Genomic DNA, 14,778 nt, shown 5'->3' with positions numbered 1-14,778 from the left:
ACTGCGAGGCAGATGCGCTCACCATAAGCAGCGCAAAAAGCAACACGACAAATGACCGAGCGACTCCGAAGAGTCACGGAAGCGCCGATCGGCGTGCGTGACCGCAAGTGCTGCGGGGGGAACACGCGCACGTGCTTCCTGTTGGCGGGCAGGGCAGGAAGCACGTGCGCGCGCATTTCCTGTCATAACAGGAAGAGACACTCGTGCGCGCGTAGGTGGGACCACGCGCCTGCAAGCACTTCATAGTGTGTCGTGTTGTGCTACTTTGTGTAGGCGACGAGTGCGGATCGCGCTCGTGACGATCGCGTCCGTGTGACGTCACATCGTGCCGTCGGCTGCGTTACAGCGTTGCGCGACGGCTCGTTGTGTTGAAAGTTGCGTTCCGGTGTTGCGCCGCGCCGCAACGTGTCGCGGTCGCGTCTCGCTTACGTGTCTGTTGCGTTCGTCCACAATGCGGGCGATCTGAATCTTCTTCCGGCCCATTTCGAATGTTTCTTTTCGCGGTCTCCGTCTCTTTCTTTGCTGTCACTTTTGCCGGCTCGCGCACCTGAAACACAAAAAAAGGGCGACAACAACGAGTTGCATCCGCGCCACGCGAGCGCGAGCAGACGTTAAGGGCGCGCGCGCGCGCGCGCACGCAGCGACGAGCCGCCGCGCCTCACCGGGACGCGCCCATCTGCTCCCCCCGGGCGCCTGGTGACACGCCTCACTTTTGGGTTGCTTTTTTTTTTTTTTTAACTATGACAGGAAATATGACTCCGAAAATCACATTTTCCCGCAATCCTTAGGTTAAAACCTCAGTTTTTAACTCAACCTTCTTCAAAGTGTTTACAAGTGAAAAGCTTCACTTCGCCAACAAAATGGATGAAATTGAAGACCCAATAATGACAACGTGGAAAGACGTCAGGTTGGCTTTTATTTGTCATTTTGCAAGAACAATCCCCAAATGAGCTCTTCGCGTTTTCTGCATGCGGTATTCGATGTAGAATGTGGAGGTTCCATTTTGGAATACGGCTGGAAAATAACAAAACGCGGAACAAGTGAAGAGCTGGGAATACTTAGTGGATTTTCTTTTAGAGGAATAAATCTGAAAAAAAAAAGAAGGAAAAATCATATTGTCACTGTGGATTTCTTTGTGTCGAATTTGGAGGGGAAGTACAAAATATTCCGTTTTGGTTGCATATTGGAACTCATCAAAGGAGAAGTTGTTGCTCTCTGGAGGATCAAAATGTTGGCGTGGGAAGCGACGTGCGCGCGCGCGCGTGAGCGGCGCCCACGCGTGTCTCAGGTGAACGCGACGTCCGCGCACGCGCGCGCTGAAGCGGCTTTGCTGCTGGGAAGACGCAAAGTACAAACAAACTAAGACACTTTCAGTTTGTTCTTTTCTTTCTTGCACTGCCGAAAATGATTCTACATCGCGGAGTCACCGCGCGGCAGATCGTCTTTCCCAAATATCGCGCAAATCGCAAGATTGTCAGTGCATGCTGTCATTATTTCGCGCCCAAATAAACGCTTCAGAGGCAAAAACCATTTGCATTTTTCACTTCCAAACAATTGTGTTACCCGACCAGTAGCAACATAAAGGTTTTGCCGCGCTAGCGATAAGGGCAAGCTAAGATTGGAAGTGTTGCTCTGTTTTTCTCCAACTCGGTTGACATTGGATTCGTTTCAGCACGTTTGCTGAACGCAAACGTTTGGAGCGACTCCAACCACCGGAGATGAATCCCTCATTTCTTTGAGCCCATTTGGCCAATAGAGACGATTCGGATTCTGGTTCTGATTCGGATTCGAGCCGCTGAGACCTTAAGTGGGCTCACTCCATTGTCATTTTTACCCGATCGATTCACGCAATCGCCACGCATATTCCTGACGTCCGCCCGGTGACCGGTCACCCATCGGACCTCCTGATGAAGATGAAGATGACGATGACGATGACGTCAACAAGGCGTGACAGAGCGCGTCCGTCCCTGGTCGCCAGTCACGCGCAGGTCACGCGAAGACGACAAGCATTCCCGTTCGCGTCGTCACTCAACCCTAACCGAGTCCAACGTTGACAACATGAGCGACAGAAGGTCCTCGAACGCACCACGAAGGAACGCGCGCACGAACGCTAACGCAACTTCGGGTGGGCGCTAGCGCTCGTCATTATTTTCATGATGCTGACAATCGTTCTAATTGATTAAGTTGCGCGTATGAGACGTTCAGCAAACCAGGAAGTGGAAGTGTCATCAGCTGCGGTGAGGTCATCATATACAGTGAGCTCATACGATTCCTAATAACTTCGAAAATGTCAAAGTGCGAGGGGCGGGGCTCTTGCTGGAGACCGCCCGCGCTCCTCAAATCACTCAAGCACGCCCCCCGGAAGTGACTTCGAACAAGCTTGACAAGCAATTCAATTCCCAAATCCTGACGAGTCCCCCCCCAATCGTTACTTTGAGTCTTACCCACTCCAACTCGTTCCGGTCCGACAGTCCGCGAAAGTCGTTCCGACTTCCCCGGACGGACGCGGCGGGCACGTCGACGCAACACGCGACGCGTTCACGGTCCCCCGAATATCTTACCTCTGACGCTGTTTAGCTCAGCATGACTTTCCGTCCCGTCACAAGTTACTTCGTCATCGGACTCGTTCCCGGCGCCCGAGTGTCCGTCCAGCGGCGATTCTGCTCGGGCACGCGCGCGCGAGCACCTGGACCGCACACGCACACGCACACGAAATCAGGGAGTGAGCACACGCACCGAGGAGATCAGTGACGTCACTGGAGTTCGGCGCGGGACAAGAACAACCTTTGAACACGTGAAACCGATCACTTTGGCGCACTCGCGCCACGCGGTGGACACTTCATTAGGTACACCCACGGCATCCAATGACCGCAAATCTTTGCTTATTGTTTGACACTGCAATCATTAGACATGCTTTTATGATTGTATTTCATTAAATAGATCACATATTGTTCATTTTGAATTTGGAACCCATTTTTAATCCTCTATTTCGGTTTAGTTTGGTTCCCTGTAGCACTTTGAGGCATTCGTATGTAAAGTGAAAACCGACATCGTCCCAGATGATCGCGCTACTCGTCACTTTAAACCGCATCCACTCCTTGAAAGTCTCAGCGCCCCTTGCGCAATGGTCATTGCGCCGGACTATTGCAATATGAGTCGTTCGAACTGCTCTAAGTGCGAGAGGACTCTGCATCTTTTTGCACAATTGTTTTTTGTCAATGTTTTGATGTCCCCAAAGTGTCCTGTCAATTGACCGTCTGTCGTACTAGAGCGGCTCCGACTACCGGAGACAAATTCCTTGTGTGTTTTGGACATACTCGGCAAATAAAGACGATTCTGATTCTGATTCTGAAAAACCCCAAAAAGTTTTCAAGAGATTCTTTTTCTGTCCAATCAGATTCCAGGTTCTCCGTGTTGTTGCCATGCCAATCGAATCTGTAGTTAGGTCAATGTAACGAGCGTCACTATTCATGGCACTGCTTCGCTAACCAATCACATCACGGCAGCATTTGCCTGTCATCTGATTGGTTGTCCGAGCAAAACTTGTTCCAGCCAAACTCGACTACCCAAACGCATCGACGCCAATCTTTACGTTAACGCAGTTAAAAATCCGCATCTCTGCTGAATATATTTCATTAGATTTACATTTGAATCATTTCATAATTGCGACGTGATATCGGCGCTATTAAGAGGTGATCGCGATTATCGTAACGGCGCTCGGAATCCCGACATTTAGCTGAATTGTTTGTTTTCTAATTAGTGGGTTAATATTCGTTCACCCGGTTCTTTTAAAGAGACAGTGCGCGATCATTTCGCTTGAGAGGAGTCATGTTTTCAAGAAACAAGACAAAGTAATCAGAAAAAGTTAAAAGCGTGTTCACTTATCGTCTTAGACAGTACGCCGTAATCGCTTGCATTTGGCCGATTAACTCTTCATTTAGCTTGAGAGGAGTCGCCTTAAAGGGTTCGCCGTCATCAACGGGTTAGCTAATTAGCTTGTTTAATGAGCTCAACCTGTTGATTTAAAGAGACAGTACATCGTAAACCCTCGCAGCTAGCGATTAGCTTTTCGTTTGGTTCAAGAGTCGTCTCGAGACCATACGCCGTCATTTCTGACAGTTAGCTAATTAGCTCGGTCATTTAGATCAAGAGCCATCTTAAAGACACGGTACGCCGTAGTCACGAGCAGTTAGCCCGTTCATTTAGCTCAACCGGGTGTCTTAAAGCATGGGAGCAGTTAGCGGATTAGCTCTTCATTTAGTTCAAGAACAGTCCTTTTAACGAGACCATATATGCCATAATCACGAAGTTAGGTCAGCTAGTTAGCGTGTGCATTAAGTTCCAAGTCATCTTAAAGAGACAGTACGCCGCAAACACTTGCAGTTACCCAATTAACCGGTTGACCTAATTGTTAGCCGTCTTAAAAAGACACTAATCACTGTAAACAAATCTTCAGAAAACAGACACCATCTTAAAATTGCCCATATAAGGTCAATCTGTGACAATGGAGCGCGGCACAAGATGGCGGACTGGCTGACACACGTAGCATTTTCCGTTAGCGCAAAAGTAGCTCATCGCTCACAATGTTAGCATGTTACCGAGATGACATTAAAGGACCCTTTTTTTTGGAGCCACTTCCTGTCCAAACTGCGAGTTTGGCGGCTCACCGCTGCGTGGTCTTCACCAGGAAGAGGCGCCGCCGGGTCCGGCCGTGGGTTCCCTGTTCGATTCCTCGTCTCCAACAAGCTGGCAAGCCAGACCAGCTGGCTTTGGGAGGCGCAACGCACAAGTGGTCTGCGTGGCGAGCCCGCTCGGCAGATGAAGCCCACGGCGAGAGGACCCCCTCGCCCCTCCCTGCCCAACGCACCCCGCGACCCCCGCCAGTGCCCCCCGCCCTCGGCACGGCCCCTCCCGCTCCCTGATGAGAAGCTCACCTGTCGCTGTCGCTCCTGCTAAATTTAGCTGAGGTGTCAACTGGTGGTGTGTGTCTGCGTGCGTGCATACAAATATTTGCATGCGTGTGTGCAATTAAGTGAGTTGTTGTGTGCGCGGGTCTGAACGTGTAAATAAGTGTTACTACGTATGAGTGTGTGTATACATGTGTGTGCATTCAATACTGTGTGAATGTATACATAGTGTGTGTGTGTGTGTGTGTGTGCAAGCGTGACTCTGCGTGCGCGTCCGAGTGGGAGTTTGTGTGAGTCTGCGCATTCGTGAGCGTGTCAGAGCGGACGTGTATATAAATGTTTGTGTACATAGTATATGTCCGTGTGCGTCCGCATGAACTCTTTTGCTTTTGAAGGATTTCGAGGTGGGCGAGGTCAAAGGGCAATTTTCTTCCTCTGAAGAAATCGACATCCGAGTTGTATCGTCCCCGTGCCAGCAACAACGCGATTTGCCTCAGGACCGGAGAGGCGGCTAACGAGAACTCCGTCGATTTCGAACGGCGTGCGGCACCCAAATGAAGGACCGGAGGGCGCGTAAACAGTCGGCACTCGACGGGGGGCCGCGGGACCGTCGCAACAAGAGCCGATTTGGATTGTGAACGACTCGCGCGGCTCGCGGTCTCCGGTTCCGCCGCCAGCGTAAACCGATCCGGACCTCGAAAAGCTGGGCCGAGTGCCGCGCGTGGCCGGCGAGCCCAAAACTCAGACTTGTTTTGTTCGGACACAACACATCCAATTTGAGATTTCAAAATAACACTCAGCCAGCTTCTTTAGAGTCATTTACAGACTTTTATGTTGCCCACAAATCAACTTTGACATTTCAAAATAACACCAGCTTCAGCCAGCTTCTTTGAATGTTATTTTGATGACACTCACTTTGAACATAACGTCGACTTTGAGTTTGAAGACACGTGCTATTTGAGATTTCAAAATAAAGCTCAGCCCGCTTCAAGAGTCGTATACAGACTTTTATTTTGATGACATCAACTTGAACATTTCAAAATAAAGCTCAAGCGGCCACTTTGCAGTCGTGTTTTGACGACCAGACAGGAAGGAGCTGCGGGCGTAGTTCTTGTGAGCGATGCAATGTCACTGACACGGCGCAGGTCAAGTTTAGAGAGGGTTCAAGGGTCAGGGCCTCCGCTGAAGCCGTAAACGTCCTCATCTTCTTTTTTCGTTCGTCTTCTTTTTCTTACCAGCCAATTGTCATGGATTAGGATGCAAGAAGCCACGCCCCCGACGAGGGCCGTCGGCAAAAAGCGGTCCGCCCGCAATCTCGACCTCCCCTAAACTCCGCCGAACGCCCCCCGCTGAAGGTCAAAGGGCAAGTGTTTTCACATGCTTGTCCCAGTCGCACTAATGACTTGACAGCTGCTCCCACACACAATCATCGCGTGTTCCACTGCGTACGCTCGTCTGTATGAACACACAAGTATGAAGTGTGTGTTTGTGCGTTGCCGTCGGTATGTAGTGCCCGTGTGTGCGTGTCTATTTACATATTGTGTTTATGAATGTGTGAGACCGCGTGTGTGTACGTGTGTAACCACCTTCGTGCATCTATGTGCAATTTGTGTCCGACAGCGAGTTTATATATATGCGTGCGTGTTCTACTGTGTGTATTTGTGTAACTCTATGACTGACAATCTACTTTCTCTGACAACAAGTCGATGCGTTAAGCACGTGGAGCACGCTGTGCGAGCGTGCACGTGCGTCGCCGTATGGAAGAAGGACGCCTGTTCAGTCCGACATGCACGTTTTGCCGTTTGAATATTGGTCGTTTCCACGTCGCCATTTTGCCGGTCGTTTGACAGCGTTTTGATCGGTCTTCCGAGACTCGCAGACCAGGGGTCTCGTTTGACGTGCGTCCTTTGTCTGAGACGCACAAAAACGAGCAGGGACGCACGAAGCGTATTCAATCTGCATCTGTGTGTGAATGAAAGAAAAAAAGCCAATCCAAAGTACTGTCTTGGTGCTAGCCAATCAGAGGCAGAGTATGGCAGCTTGTGGTTGCCTACTATGGACACGATCAATTTCCATTGTTGTGGCAAGACCCGCCACGGCGTTTAGCTAACGAGCTAACACGCTACAAGGGCTGGAGCTAAAAAGCTCCCTCGACCGCGGTGACATCGTTCAAACATTAGCGCTCGGAGGAGGTGCGTGTGTGCGCGTGTGTGTATCCCTCGCATGACACGCACGCCCATAACCGCAGCCGCCCACGTTAACAATGTTCAGGCAGTTGTTGGCTGCGGCGAACTCATTTTTTATGAAGCCTTTATTTAACCAGGTAAAAGCTTGTTGATAGATAAAATCTCTTTTTTCAAAAAGCCAAGAGGCATCACAAATTATAAGGCAGCAGAATTATACAGTACACAAAACGACAACATTCATACAATAAAGACTAAAAAGTAACAGTGATATTCAAATGTTCGACATCTGTTTTTTTTTGTTTGTTTGTTTTGAATTCATTCAAATTTGGCAGGCTTTAAGACGTTTTTGGGGCCTCTTTAGCGCGTTAATGACTCCATCCCTTTTCTGAGCCGCGGGTCGCGGGCGTGCCGGAGCCCATCCCGGCTATCATCGGGCAGGAGGCGGGGCACGCCCTGAACCGGTTGCCAGCCAATCGCAGGGTACATACAAACAAACAACCATTCGCACCTACGGGCAATTTAGAGTCTTCATTGAACCTAGCACGCATGTGTTTGGGATGCGGGAGGAAACCGGAGCGCCCGGAGAAAAGGGCAGAACGTGCAAACTCCACACAGGCGGGGCCGGAGATTGAACCCGGGGTCCTCAGAACTGTGAGGCAGACGCTCTAACCGGTCGGTCACCGTGCCGCCCCACTACTTTCCACATACTCGTCACAAATATCAAAAAACATCTGACATGCTTCCCTGTCCTCAAAGGGAATGTCCACCTTTCAAAATAAAACATATTTACATACAGAGTCTAGTCAGAAAACAAAATCATCTTACGATATCGCTATGCGGAGGAAAAGAAGTCTCATGATGATTTTAGTCATTGTCACTTAGCTCTTTCTAAACGTGCGCTGCCTTAAAGAGTGCTCCTGCATATCCCACTTGACTTCCATTTTTGGACTCAAGCAAAGAAATGGCTTTTCGTAGGCAGTATCCAATTGAGGATCCGTGCATCGAGCGGGGGGGGGGGGGGGGGGGGGGGGCCGGAGCCTGTGCCAGCGGACTTCGGGCGAAAGGCGGACAGTCGAAGGGCACATCTCGACACGGGCAGCCGTTCGCACGGTCACCGAGCGGGAACTGAACCCACGCTGCCCGCGCCAAAGTCAGGCGAGTGGACCACGACACCATCAGTGACTCCAATTGATAATGTATTCAATACTAATAATAATAAAAAAAAAAAAAACATGACAATAAATACTGTTAAACTAATAAACAGACAATTTCTCAATGGACGGTTTTGTCATTGCAAGCATAGCGTGAGGAGGTTCTCGGAGGTCGTAGCTCGGGGAGGAACCGCAGGCCGGGTTTATTTCTGGCTCGGCACGGGTCGCCTCCGACAGCTGAGCATGCGCGAGGGCGCGTCCCGACCGCCGCGACCTTCGGCGCCACAAGGCCTAGTTGCTGTGGCGAGGCGGCGTGGGAAAGCTCCACGGCGCCACCGCGAGGTGCGGGTGCTCCACGGTTCTACATTTCTCACTTAGGGGGTGTTGTTAAAGAAGCACTTGTTTCAAGGGTAAGAATGACCGTAACAGTGATGCTAATGTGAATTAGCCTGTCTATGGCATTTCACATTAGAGCTTAGTATTAAAGGTCAGAAAAAAGTGTCATATTTGCATCGGTTATACGTTATGTAACAAATGCGCATCACTTCCAGCGAGTTGTCAACTGTAGTTGAGCTAAAAGTGAGGTTTTTATGACGCGTACTGAGCACTGGCCGAACACACCCGAAGCTCAGTTACTCTGCGTCGCAATTGACGAACACAGCGCGCTGCACTCTGTACGCAACGGCGAGCAACGTGACGACGAGGAGGAGGAGGAGATTTCCCACGTACAGGAGCACCCAACTGAACTTTCATTCGACAATATTACGTTTGGTTCAACATTTCGGTGTTTACATATACAATGTTGAAATCTCTTTTGTTGTACGAGTCATCTTACAGTAAACTTCAAGTGGGCGTGGCAAATAAACACGCTAGACTTCTTATTTGGTGAATTGTGCAAATCTTTTTCCCGTTTTGAGAAAGTGTCGTTCAACGAGAGTCCCCCATTTCTTGACAGGGAGAACAGCTGTCGACGAACACTTTTTAAAGTACGTTTTAAAAAGTTTGCTTGTTCTAATCCATTTTAGAACTGTCACGTTCAAATCATTTTCCAGCATGCAGGCCAGAGGTCGTGGACCTGGCTGTACAGCACTTGCAGGATCACAGCGCAAACGAGGGGATACACAAAAAAATGGTAGTTGTGTCATTCGTCGCAGTGAGTGAGCGCGTGGCCCCACACCCGGCGAATAACTCCCAAGTGTCTGCAGACACGCCAGTGAACTGTCACCGTTTCGCATCCGCACGACCCGAACACTAACAACTATTCATCATGTTATATGCACATTACACATCTAATAGTGTCTTAAAAACCACTTACAGATGCTCCTCCGTCGTCGTTGGCTGCCCAACACCGCATCCGTCTGCAATAAATGTCCGTGTGAAACATCGGTTCCGGGTGGAACTTGTTCTTTTTTGGGGGGGGAATCCCGTCGGCGCTCGGAGGCAGAAATTCTGCATTGACCAACTTTTGATTTGCGATTCGATTTCCCCCCAGCTCTAATCAATGTGCGTGTTTTAAAAGCACGCGGGTGTGTAAAACTCTCTCTTAAAACGTATCGTACATTTTCACCAATGACGTCTCCCGTGGTTTCTCAAAATGTTATTTTCCACATCATCTTGCTCGATTAAATGTCACCAAATCCGCTTGAAAAGTATCTCTTTACAAACTGTGCATCAACACTCAAATAAGATATGAAAAAAGTGTCCAATTAAAATCCAGCAAATGTCACATAAGCAAACTTTATTTTTTTAAAGTTTCCAATAAAACTAATGCCCAACCTGTACTGGCATTTTGTGCCCAAGACTTGTAAACAGTAAGATTTTGGCGTCCTCTATTGGACACTTGTTCCAATAGTGTCACCACAGCATCGGCATTCATTGATTTTTATATGAATTAGATCTTATTTTCGCAGCAGAATGGCAATAAAATGTTTTAAAAAATGGCATTTATGTCATGTCGTAAGTGTAACCGATCTGCACAAATGCCAATAAAAACACTTTTTGTTGTCTCAGCACTTTGTTCATATTTAACATGACATCTTGACTGTGTTTTAAAAAATATGAACGTGTGGTGGATCAAAAAGGTACCGCTAGGATTCGAACCACCGACCTGCCGTCGACGGTACAGGAACCTTAAGCAACTTAGCCGCACTCGGACCCGGGAAACCCGCTGACGTGTGACACCGAGTTCTGAATTGAGAGATGATCGTGTTTTGGGGGTAGGCAGAAATCTCAGCCGGATCATTTTGTTGTCTTGCTTTTTTAATAAATAAAACACACACACACACACACACACAGGCACACACTCACGTTTGTTTCCTCCCGCACAGATGGCGACGTCACGGGTGCGACTTCGCCACGTACAAAGTTCATCGGGTTGCGACCTTCCGGGGAAGGGCGACGAGATAACATCTTCACGACGCTCCGCTCATGATGGACAGGAACTCCTCCTGGTTGACTGTCGGACAAACGCACGCCGTCACTTCCCGTTTCTTCTCGCACAGACCTGCCACACGGCGGCCACTTCATCAGGTACACCAAGTCACCGCATTCGTTCAACTAAAAATGCTCCGTTTCGATCGGCACGGTCAGAAACCTTACAATTCAGTAAGACCTCGTTTATCGCGGGGGTTCGGTTTCGGACCACCCTCGCGATATGTGAAGTCGCGACCGCATATTTTTGGGATGATTTATCCATTGTATGATATCGATTAAATTCAGGTACATTTCAATCAATTAGAATAGTGACTGAGATGACATAGCTGCCTAGACTGTGCAACCGAAGCCTGCGGATGACTATAGATGTGATGTATCATCTTATTTTCCCAAATCGTTCAGCCCTCCTCCTGGCTGACGACGAGCTAGTTTTAATCGGGCCCACGACATTCGATCTTATCGGCTTTAAGGTCGTGCGAAGGTCCCAGTGACGAGGACTGGCTAACCGTGGCTAAACGTCGAGCCACATAAACACCCATGATGATGTGGCTAACGACACAGAAGTGCAGCTAGTAGACTTTCGCACACACTGCTTAGCCACATTGGCAAAGAGGTTTCATGACCCAGAGTCGACCCTATACATGTGGGAGTACGGAAAGAAATGGACTTTTCTACCACATTCTCATTTACGGAGATGTTCCTGTACATTTGCTCGCACTAATCGCCACAGCTCCTGTCAGACTTTTGGTTCCGTCATCAGTCGTGACTGTCGCGCAGGTGTGTCCGAAGACCCTTGCTTTTCATCTCCCCTTTCTCCACAATTCCACGTACATGCATATAAATGGCAACAATTTCCTTCGATCTTACTCGTTTCATAAACAGGACGCTCGAAAAACAACAAACTTGAAATTGGATTCGTTTGACGTGAAGTGAAAGCAAAATAGCAGCGAATACACTCGCACTTTAAATCCCAACTGGCGACCAAAACGTCGGGAGGAACGTGACGGCGGGAGGTCACCGCTAGAGGGCGGTGAAACGCGGGTACACGGCGCCGGTGGGCAGGCGGGCGGCAGAAAGCTCACTTTCGCCGTCGCCGTCGCCGTCGAAGGCGTCGATCATGCTGCGCAGTTCTTCCTCGCTGGCGTTCTCACCGAGCTCCCGGGCCACGCGCTTCAGGTTCCTCAGGCTGATGGTTCCCGACTCGTCGTCGTCGAACAGCCGGAAGGCCTTCAGGATCTCCTCCTTGGGGTCACGCTGCAGGATCAGCTCGCTCACTGCGCGCAGGCGCCGTGAGTCAGCGTGGCGGCGGGGGGGCTTGCTTTTGGGGGAGGGTTTACTCACCCACTTCGTTGAAGTCCTCAAAGGCTATTTTGCCGCTTCCTTCCATGTCGTAGTCCTTCAGGATCTGCATGACGTCCACCTTCTTCAACTCGAAGCCCAGCGCTCGCATCGCCACCTCATGGCCAAACAAAGCATGACAAGTCGGAAGACCTCGCCGGGCTGGCTGGCAAATTTGTGTACAAATGATCCATATTTGGTCTTGGGAATCAATTCTCATATCAGGAAAGCTTGAGTATCGATACTAATACGACGACTTAAATCAATAAAAGAAATAAAAACCCGACTTAGGGGAGGGTGATTCACCGATTGTATTATTTGTTTTCATCGATTTTGTTAGCAGCTTCCGTCGTTTAAGGTGCGTCCCAGCTGACGTGCGTTGCTTACGCTAACAACTAGACGCGCAAGAATTCATCGATTCATCGACAACTAATCGATTATCAAATGACTTGACAAGTATGAATTAAAGACGAGGCGGCCGGGGCATCTGATTCGGACGCCTCCCCGGTGAGGTGACCCGGGACACGCCGCAGAGACTACGTCTTTCGGCTGGCCCGGGAACGCCTCGGGATCCCCCCCCCCGGACGAAGTGGCCGGGGAGAGGGAAGTCCGGGCGTCCCCGTTAAAGCTACGGCCCCCGCGACCCGACCTCGGATAAGCGCTCGAAAACGGACGGAAGTATGAATCGCTTCGACCGCTGGTGTCAAACTCAAGACCCGAGGAGCGCCAGCACGCCGTTGTTTTGTCGTGCCCCGAAATGACCTCACTTAACTCCATTGTCCACAATTATACAGTTTTAAAGTTGTCTAAAGGTCCAACTAAAGTATTCAGCTGTAATTGTATCGATTGCAGGTTTTGACAGCAGCTGCATCCTTACTCAAATCAAACTCTGCTCGTTTGTTTACAAATAAGCGTTTTGGATTCAAACGGTGCTCCTTGTTTTTTCCTTAATTAAGTATGGCATTTAGGAAACTGCTGCCATGCTTTGCTTTTTTTGAACATCTTTTCAATTTGTATACAAGTGTGTTATTTGGATTACAAACAACGATACAGGGTTCCTACACACTTGAGATTTCAAAATTCCATACTTTTTCTGAAAAAAAAAAAATGGAATCATTTGTGCCATTTGCGTCAATAGATGTGGCTCCTTCCCATTCTTTATATGCCGGCAAATAATACATTTTCACCTTCAACTCGTGGTAGTCGATTTGGTCGTCCTTGTCCGTGTCGAACAGCTCGAAGGCTTCTCGTATTTCGTGTTTCTGCTCGTCGCTCAGCTCCTTCCTCTTCTTCCGTTTGCTCTTGTCCGCAAACACGTCGCTGCTGCTGCGCGACGGCGTAAAAACACGTCAGACGCGTCCTGACATTTAATGAGATGCGTGTCGATGGCTTTAATCTGGGCTACAAATCGTCGCATTTTACAACCCGTTTCATCGGCTCGCTTTCGGAGTTGAATATTCATGTCATTTTCTCGTCTTTAGGCCCGTTGATGCGCCGGGTTATGCTCCTCATAAATTTGTATGGAAGGTCGTGAATTATTCTCAATTCCGAATCTTTTAAGGGACTGGGTAAAAAAAGGTTTGCAGGGTTTCAAAAAGGGCTGCCCAAATTATGAGCATCCATTTTCTTTCTCAGCCTGCAGCATCGGCTAAAACGAACATTTGACTCTGGGTTGTTTACAACCACTAATGTGTGTGTAACTAAGCCGATTGCTATATTTAACATTTAGCCCGAAACAATACTAACGAGTATTAAGTCATTGTTAAAACGGTTATCGGCGACAGTTTTCTGGTTTTTTTTTAAAATGCAAATTGGTTGATGCGTGCAAGTTTCAACTCATAGGGTCAAAGCAACTCTGAGGTCAGAAGGCCCGAGACCACGAAGACACTTAAACTTCCAGATATCTTAGATTCAGCTGCAGCTATCGCGCCAGATCTCCGATTCGAGTCTGACTCATCATAATTTAATTCACCTCAATTCTAGAGATCTTCATGTTGACGTGTCTGCGACCGAATTGTAGCTATCTATCTAGAAGATGTACAATTCCCGAGTGGATCTCGGCGGCTTTCTGTCATCGCGAAACCCCGTCCACATGAAAGGCCAGCGTGACGTCATATGCCCAATGACGTCGCAGACATTTGCAACTCTGTTTTGACGAGGCCCGATGGAATTCAAGTTATCGCTCGACTATTCCAAATGCAATCGTCTGCCGTTCAGATCGACCATGCTTGAAAGTCTTCCGTTGTTAAGAAGGCTCGAGATTCCCATCGCGACATTTTAGAAACGATTCGCTTCCAAACGCAAGAGCGCCCCCCCCCCCCCGAGGTTTCCGTCCCCAAACGGGAGCCTCGCTTCGGCCTACGTTTGCGAGTTGTCCGCGTCTTCGCCGTCTTCGCTCATCATAACAAGCCAACTTGATGCTTTTGCTGCGTGGCGCAGGTCGGGCGCAGGGCGCAGGGCGCGAGAAACGTCCTTCCTCCAACGTGACGACGTTCCATTGTGACATTCGTTCTCGTCTGCGAGCGCGCGAGCTAGCAGGCTTAGCCGGCTGGGCTTAACGTTAGCCTCCGTCGGCGACGTCAAACAGAGGCGCAAGATATCCCGTCGTCGAGTTGACCTACCTCGACTCGCTCATGCCGGCGGCTGCGGTGACGCTGGCGGAGCCACGTCGACGTCGAGTTTAAACTTCAAACCTTCTCACGAACAAAACAAAAACAACAACACGAACACGAACACGAACGTCGCTATTGAGCTCCGAACCAT

General features: G+C 49.3%; 2 protein-coding genes across 7 annotated transcripts in view; both read right to left on the bottom strand.

Moving 5' to 3' along the window:
• LOC133413467 (myocyte-specific enhancer factor 2C-like) overlaps positions 1-10,637 on the bottom strand; it is a 24,516-nt gene extending 13,879 nt beyond the window's left edge. The window contains exons 1-3 of one of the 3 annotated variants that reach the window (XM_061697912.1): positions 10,552-10,637; positions 2,562-2,686; positions 430-547 (exon numbers count right to left, since the gene is read on the bottom strand). In XM_061697912.1, coding sequence (XP_061553896.1) covers positions 430-483 — 54 coding nt within the window. In that variant the 5' untranslated portion in view covers positions 484-547; positions 2,562-2,686; positions 10,552-10,637. Of the gene's footprint in view, positions 1-429; positions 2,433-2,561; positions 2,687-4,667; positions 4,833-10,551 lie in introns of those variants that run through there. The other 2 variants (XM_061697911.1, XM_061697913.1) reach the window with 2 other exon arrangements.
• cetn3 (centrin 3) lies at positions 10,607-14,778 on the bottom strand. 4 transcript variants are annotated; one of them, XR_009769878.1, is made up of 5 exons: positions 14,637-14,778; positions 13,203-13,341; positions 12,019-12,181; positions 11,760-11,919; positions 10,607-10,699 (listed from the first exon to the last, which is right to left on the bottom strand). XR_009769878.1 is itself a non-coding variant. In XM_061697991.1 (5 exons), exons 1-5 carry the CDS (start codon positions 14,648-14,650, stop codon positions 10,656-10,658), a joined length of 552 nt encoding a protein of 183 aa, XP_061553975.1. In that variant the 5' UTR covers positions 14,651-14,778; the 3' UTR covers positions 10,607-10,655. The 4 variants fall into 4 exon arrangements, 3 of the variants coding, with proteins under 3 accessions (XP_061553975.1, XP_061553978.1, XP_061553977.1); XM_061697991.1 differs by having other exon boundaries at positions 11,760-11,951; XM_061697994.1 differs by having other exon boundaries at positions 11,760-11,951; positions 12,019-12,133.

This window comes from Phycodurus eques, chromosome 15 (assembly GCF_024500275.1).
Source record: "Phycodurus eques isolate BA_2022a chromosome 15, UOR_Pequ_1.1, whole genome shotgun sequence".
NCBI classification, from domain to species: Eukaryota; Metazoa; Chordata; class Actinopteri; order Syngnathiformes; family Syngnathidae; genus Phycodurus; species Phycodurus eques.
Note: the sequence above shows the minus strand (reverse complement) of the source record. Positions and strands in the feature narration are given on the sequence as shown.

What these genes read in the sequence shown, in the direction of transcription:
- cetn3 (XM_061697991.1), bottom strand. An exon ending in TGAGGACTTCAACGAAGTGG is followed by an intron (nt 11,952 to 12,018) that starts GTGAGTAAACCC and finishes GCCTGCGCGCAG; the next exon opens with TGAGCGAGCTGATCCTGCAG. An exon ending in CGGCGACGGCGACGGCGAAA is followed by an intron (nt 10,700 to 11,759) that starts GTGAGCTTTCTG and finishes TTTGTCCGACAG; the next exon opens with TCAACCAGGAGGAGTTCCTG.